At 32.8% G+C, this 7994-nt stretch overlaps 1 protein-coding gene across 1 annotated transcript; it reads left to right on the plus strand.

The window, feature by feature from the left end:
• The first annotated feature begins 3989 nt into the window (after window positions 1-3989).
• LOC106715381 (cathepsin B-like) lies at window positions 3990-4685 on the plus strand. The gene has a single exon (XM_045682303.1). It carries the CDS (start codon window positions 3990-3992, stop codon window positions 4683-4685), a length of 696 nt encoding a protein of 231 aa, XP_045538259.1.
• Window positions 4686-7994: the final 3309 nt, after the last annotated feature.

Consider the following 7994-nt stretch of genomic DNA (forward strand, 5'->3'; position numbering starts at 1 on the left):
GCATTGTGAAATTTAGATATACCTATTTTAAATTCAGATTTACTATCGTCCTATATTCATAGCTCGCAATCTTTGCCTGTAGCGTTATGATATCGTAAAACATTTATTATTTATACAAGTTTTACTATTCTCAAACCATTCGACGAACACAGCAATGCACTTTCAAATAAATCCCTGAAACGTAGCTGCTTATAAAAGCTGTCGATGCAATTGATCTCACAATATGATGACCGTAAGCTTCATATCTAAAATATAAGATTTAAATATAAATTTATTTTAAATTCATATAATCTTTCTATATATTTTGATAATAAATAGTCACTAAAATAAAAAAAAAAATATGTTAAAAATTCATAATATTAAAATTTGCTGAAATACGAAACGTTTCGATTAAATTTTGTTAGTTTATTTGAATTTTACTATTTTTAAAACAAAACAAATTAACTATATTATATATTTATTTAAATATTACTTTAAAATCACAAAACGAACAAATTCAAATACTAATTATGTACTTTAAAATAATATATGAGTACATCTCCTTAGAACTTATACTTTTAGTACAATTTCTCGTCAAAAATAAAAAGAAATCGCACTCACAGGTGTATGAAAATGCTCTTCTAATAATGTTTATAACATTGGTAACACCTGGCCTGCAATCTACATTCCGTTCGTGCACTATGGAAACGAAGTGCAGATCATCAGAGGAAAATCCAGTTAAGAATATTTTCGAACTAATGAAAATTTTACATCGGTCACGTTAATGTAACAAATTAAATATTAAAGACATAAAACATTCTTCTATTAGTTATAAAAATGGTGAAGATATTTACTCTCTTTTCAAATTTATCTCAAATCAACTGTAATTCATTAGATATTGCTCTGATTCATAGTTAATTATGCCCTGACCACTGGTTATTTGTTTCATAGGATTCCGCAGCCGTTAGTGCAGTATTTTTTATAAAATACAAAATATACAAAATATATACTAGCTTTTACCCGCGACTCCGTCCGCGCGGAATAAAAAATAGAAAACGGGGTAAAAATTATCCTATGTCCGTTTCCTGGTTCCAAGCTACCTGCCCACCAATTTTCAGTCAAATCGATTCAGCCGTTCTTGAGTTATAAATAGTGTAACTAACACGACTTTCTTTTATATGTATAGATAGAAAAAATAGTAAATAAATGAAAATGAATGTTATAAGAAATTTGAATATAACTAGGTATTATAATTAAACAAAACAACACTCAAGATAATCTTGTAATCTTTTAAAAACAAAAAGGCATTTCATTAAAAGATATCAAACGCTAATGGATAAACTGGAGTGATGTTAATTAATGATGTAACAGATTAATAACGGGCGCGAGTCAAACAGCAAGTAAATGTAAGAACGCGGGGGAGGCAAAATGAAGATGTCACGATGTAATCGGATGGTCGGTCGCCCCAGACAAGACTTTGATAAATAGTCGTCAATGCTGAGATAAGACTGTGGTACAAGGGATGAGCGGATGGCGTTTGTAATATTATAATGAAACAAATTGGCAACATACTTAGGAATTAATTTATAGGAATAAAATTACTATTTTATAACTGCTAAAAATATAATTAATATACAAATAAAACGTTACTTAAATTGTCAACAAACATAGGTGTGCTTCAAAAAATAGAAATTACTTATTGCAAAGCTTAGATTAAATTTGTAAGAATACTATGAATTAATTTAAAGATTTATATTTTGTATCAATTTTTTTATTTACAAAACTGTAACATAAAGATCTTTTCCGTCTCTCCGCTTAACAAATGATTTGTTTTAAATCGCTTCCCGCTCGTCATTTGGACGTTGACAACTTCAAGACCATGTCTGGATTACTAATAGGCTTAACAATGATTTTACTCCGTACACTAAAATAAATTGATTTAGATACAACTTTTTCTTTGTGATATTGTTCCTACACAACATGACTTTCGACTAATTTGTATCCCATCATAGCCTGTTTAAATCGTATTATAGTTGCAATCGGATCAATACTTAAAAAATTTAACTATAATTTGCTTTGACGTTTAATACTTATGTACCTTAAGAAACATATCGCATAACCCTTACAGAAAGTACAAAACTATATATAAAATTACGCCGTTCCTTGCTAACCCTAACAGCACCTGCGTAGAGGGTACTTTGAATAATTGAAATACTTGTAAAGATGTAGAGGGTAGTTTCATATAGGTCAGTAGCGTCGTGTACATGTTCTAAAGGGTGCAGAGAGGGTTGGGGCGTTAAAGATGTAACACCTAGGCAGTTGTTGATGTGGGCACTTTTGTAGCACTGCTACGGCGTTCGTAGCAACTCGTAGCTTATTTATTTATACGTTCTTTATAGGTGTTACACCGGATGAATTCGTGCTACGTATTAACTTTTTAATTAAAATGTCAAAGGTTACTAATTAAAAGGGAAACATTTGTTAAACTAAACTTAATTATTTTCTGAGCTACTTGTGGCACTGAAAAGGCTAAAGAAACATTTCATAACAGAATACCAACATAAAATACGAGTAATAGAATATACTAGAAGAAATCTTAATTTCATAAGTATAGGAAAATGGCCAATCAATTTGATCCAAACTGTTTCCAATTAAATAACACAAAAATTATAAAACATTCAACGACACACACAAACTAAAGGGAGAAATAAAAATAGAAAGTCAGTCAATTTGTGTTTATTTACGTTACATTTTTATTCTAAAACAAATGAAGTCATTTAAATTAAAAGGTGTATATTATTTTTAAACGACGCATAATCAGCCAGCCCCGGGGTGTTATGCAAAACGGAAAAACAAAAAGCGAGACAATATTTATATCCCGCATGTCCCATTGAACATTCAAAAACGAGGCCTCAAATGAATGCAAATTTACTTGGCCGTTTAAAAAATGAACATTTGCATAAATGCGTAATTCAAAACGGTTAGACATTGTAATAAAATCCATTAGTAAAGCCGTTTAAGGTAAAGTCAATTTTTACGGTTCTCTTACATTTTTATTAACATATTTTCCTTATTCCTTAAGGTCTCAAAATATACTTCTATTCATACATTCCTTGTTTCTTTTGTAGTATTCCAATAATCTTCATTAACTCACTAAACTAGTCGGTGCCGACACCAGACAAATGTACGTGAGTGTTTTAGCCGTTTTTTATATTCGTTAATGATGTCTCACGAAAGTTTGAATAATTTAACAGTGGAATACCACGACTACACAGAAGACAGGCGTCAAATGGAAGTAATTCCGCGTTTCGTCTGATGAGTGTGGTGCCGGATGCCTAATTTTAGTCCTCTTTCCCTTCCCACTCCTTTTCTAATAGGGAAAGGATGGGAAGGGGAGGTGATATTCTCTACTTGTCTCCTCCTTCGTCGATCGTAGGCAACGCATCTGCGATTGTCTATGGGCAGCTTCGCCATTTCGGCGAATTCATGTGGCCGCTTGCTAGTTTGCCACCTTGTAATATAAAAAAATCTACATACGTAAACCAATTAGTTTTCATAACTAAGCCATGAAATACTTGCTTATCATATTGTTATCATGCCCAGCAACTTAGGAATTTAACGCATTTTTTCGATTGTCGCATTACAATAAAATTGAAAATATTTACATTTAATATTTTATGTATTTTTGTGAATATGGAAATAATTTAAATAATTACTATCGTAGAATTAGTATAAATATTATTTCGTACCCAACATTTATTCACTTTACATTTGAGCTCAACGCCTTCAAAATGTTTTACTTATTACTTCTAATAACTGGCGTTGCGGCGTTTGATATGGAAATTCATTCCAAATACGAAACATTAGAACGAACTGAATTCGTCGAATATTTCAATAGTTTAAATCTTACCTTTAAAATAGACTTTGAAGGTCTGGACTCTGATCATAAACATTGCAGCTTTATAAACCATGACGTTAATCTTCCAACGATCACCCATGACGTTAGTAAAATGACATTACCTGAAACATTCGATGCGAGAGAAAAATGGTCAAATTGTCCATCCATAAGGAAGATATATAATCAAAAGAGCTGCGGATCTTGTTGGATGTTCGGTACCGCAACCACCGCTACTGATCGAAACTGTATCCATGCAAATACCAACAAAGATCTCTCTGAACAGGATTTGAGTTGCTGCAGCGACTGTTATGAAGGTGAATTGTGTTCCGGTGGCCATCCTGATAAAGCTTTTGACTTCTGGATCAATAACGGCCTCGTAAGTTATAACTGCCAACCTTATAACGATTTCGCATTAGAGAACCATGAATACTGTTCCCAGACTTGCCTAAACGGTGCAGATTATAATCAGGATAAGAACTACGGTGGTCGTGTTTACAGTGTACCATCTGATGAGAATCAAATTAAAGCTGAACTTGTCACCAATGGACCTATAGAAGCAGTTTTTGTTGTTTATAGTGATATTGAAGAATACACTCATGGAGTTTACATTCACTCGTACGGTGAGCGTAAGGGCTTACACAGTGTTCGTGTCATTGGTTACGGGGAAGAAGATGGTACAAAATATTGGTTGGTAGCTAATAGTTGGGGCACAAGAAAGGGTTTGAACGGAATTTACAAAATGAAGCAGTTCCAACCAGAAATAGGACTAGAAGATAACTTACTTGCAGCAATGCCAAAAGGTTTTTAAAACATGTATTTTTTTTTTAATAACGGTAAAGTTTTATTAATTTTGTCTGCTGTCAAATACTTATAAACGAGAAACACTACGATACTATCAGACAATAATAAATCATTGAAATATACAATAGAAATATCATAATTTTATTTTATTCTACTATATTTTTGGTAGTGGTACCAAAAGTTAAAAATCCATTTAACATTCCTAACTTCTGTCTCTTCCTTTTCTTTTATTTTTTTTATAACGAATAATCTAACGCTTGGCCACAAACCCACTTGATGGTAAGTGATGGTAAGTTGATGGTAATGTGATCGTAGAATGAAGATGCACACTAGCTTAGTAAATGCTTGTTAGTGATACTTACATGAATATATACTCTTGAAAGCACCCACGTTTTAGCTGGACAGAAACACTGACGCCGGCAAATCATTCCAATCTTTTGTTATGCGCACAAATAACAATGACTTAAATCGTTTTATTCGAACCCTTGATACAACAACTATGAAAGGATGAAGACCTGCCATACGTTTAAACGTCCGATGGTAAAGGGATTGGGGGAATAAGTTGGTGTAAAAATACTGAGAGTCCAGGTCACTCTTTGGCTGTGTTTGAGGCTAAATCAAAATGTTGGTCCACTAGCTTTATGGCACGCCTCTTTACCTAATTTTTTTTAATATAACAAAAATCAATATCCTTGTTCAGTAAGACTAACATTTTACTTATAAAAAAGACTGTTTATTTTTGATACACAACTATTTAATACATAACAAGACACTACGAAACCTAAAAACTTTTGACAACATAAACTTGTTAAACAGTAAAGAAAACACACACTCGAAGAAGTAATGTAAAAACAAAAGACGACTCTATTCGGTAATTTTTATCATAAAGTATTTCACAGCGCCAATTTGTGCCAGTGCTATTTAATACATTGGTAGCGCCATCTATTAAAAATTAAACTAAGCTTAAAAATCCTTCAAAATATACTAGAATATTCTAAAAGAAATACAAGTTAGAATCAATGTTTATTTATAAGGGTAATAAAACTTTTCTCTGTGGAAAATGTTCTCTCGTCTTATAACCGAGAACACATTGAATTAAAATGTACACGTGCTGTGTGGGAGCTCTTTGTTGCTTAGCCTTGCTTGAATGTCAAGGACTAAAAGAGTTTGTTCCTAATATGACTTTATGTGCAAGAAACAAATTTAAAGATTCTTGAGAATTAAAGTTACAATATTTTTCGACTTTAACAGTAAAGAAATAAATAAATATAAAGCATAAATGCCAAATAGAATATATAGATAACAATGTAAAAATTCTAAATTAATTATATGAGAATGCAGTAGATCAAAAATCATCATTTTATTAGACGGGATTAAACGAATAATCACTTAATGTTTGCAACACTTAATAGCAAATACATTACATAGAAAGTAGAGAAATATTATCGCATATTTTCTTTTATAATTTCAAAATAATCTTTGGTTTGCCACTAATCAAATGGAACGTAAAATACGTCTAATTTCCAGTTACATAGTCTAGTCTAGTCTAGTTATATAGGATAGACCATTCGTGCAACGGGTGCTATTTATGACGTCATATTAACTACGACGCAGGTTTAGACCTATCCTGGTCTAAATGCTTAATATAATATAATATATGTATGTAGTAAATAATACTATATACTTCACCCATTGTTAGCTAATTACTTTTGTGGCACAGTCATTTGTTTCAACGAATTTATTTTCCTTTAAAATTAAGTTTTTTTTTATATCTAGAAGTCACAGGAGGAACAAACTGTATTCAATGCCGAAGCCATTGCCAAGGGCAAGGTCTCACAGTATGATCTTAGATATACATTTAGACGAGAATAGTTCAAGGTTTATCTTTACAACTACAAAGGGATGGAAAATTTATGAACGACTTCTCGGAAAATGAAAGAGAAATTACGTACAATTTTGACCTTGTATGTTAGATATTTTACAGCTGTGTCATTTTCTTATATTATTAGAATAAATGAAGAAATTGAAAATTAATGAACGTGATTTATCACTAATTAGTGTTCTCAGAAATCTTATCATCAGACCTTAGTTTAAGAACAAACAAAATAATGATTGCTGTTTTTTTTTACAAAAATAAATGCAGAAGTGTCCTGTTCAAATTTAGTATTTATCATGTATTCTGTTGGGTATCCAGTGTTATAACATCCCGTACCCTTTTGGCTTTGTCAATTGACATATTTTCCGCGTTCACTTTTTTCCGAGCAACCCGTTATCTGGACGCATTAACAAAATTACACAGGGCCCTTAACAAATGGAAACGTCCAGCCCACAACGATGCAGACGCCCTAATGTCTGCCCATCAGCTCCCTAAATGACAACGTCACCTGCCAATTACAAATAAACAAAACACGATCAAAAACTACATTCGTCTCCCATTGCTGCTTCACTTCGACTAACTCCCAAAAATTACCGTTCTAAGCGGGCAATGTACGACGAACTTGAAGTTATTCTGGTATTATCTTCCTTTCATGGTACGAGTTTTGTGTTCAGGAATTATGGGCCAAATCCATCTCTGGATTCAATGACGTCATTCTGCATCGCAATGACAGAGCGGCGAAAGGGCGAGCGCCATAGGCATTGTTTATACAGTTTTGTGTTACGGTCACTACAACAAATCAGTATTTTAAATAAAGAACTAGAAGAATTGAGAATTTCTTCTCAGATATGGCGCAGGTTGCATCACGATGTTTTCATCCATCGTAAGAACGTCGAATAAATATACATATGTAAATCGAAAAACGCGGTTATACTTGACGGGGATCAAACCTGGACGTGTAGATTTCGGTCCGGTGCTGCCAAGCGCTTAATTTCACCTCCGACGGTATATCTACGACTTCTTTACCGTAAACATTTGAATAAAATGTTTTTATTTATATTTCTTATCACTGTTCGTGTGCACCCTACCGATTTGGTTTAGTTAGCTTAATTTCTACCCAAAGGTTGTCTGGCAGAGATCGCTGCTTAGCGATAAGACCGCCTTTTGTGAAAATCCTGTTGTACTTTCTTTTTTTTTGTAACTCCATGATAATGCACAATAAAGTATATTTGTATTTGTATTTGTAAAATTTTATTTGTGATGTGGACACTTTATAGAGTGGCCTAACAAAATATATTCACTACAACACAATGGAATGTGCCAATACTGACGTACCGACGAAATTGCAGAATTGAACTGCGCTGCAACACGCCTCGAACAAATGAATTTCGTCATGCGTACATACAGTCAGCTTCATAAATATAGTGGCAGTCAAGATAT

This window comes from Papilio machaon, chromosome 18, assembly GCF_912999745.1.
Source record: "Papilio machaon chromosome 18, ilPapMach1.1, whole genome shotgun sequence".
NCBI classification, from domain to species: domain Eukaryota; kingdom Metazoa; phylum Arthropoda; class Insecta; order Lepidoptera; family Papilionidae; genus Papilio; species Papilio machaon.

Coding starts and splice junctions, on each gene's coding strand:
- LOC106715381 (XM_045682303.1), top strand. CDS start 3,990: ATGACATTACCTGAAACATTCGATGCGAGAGAAAAATGGTCAAATTGT.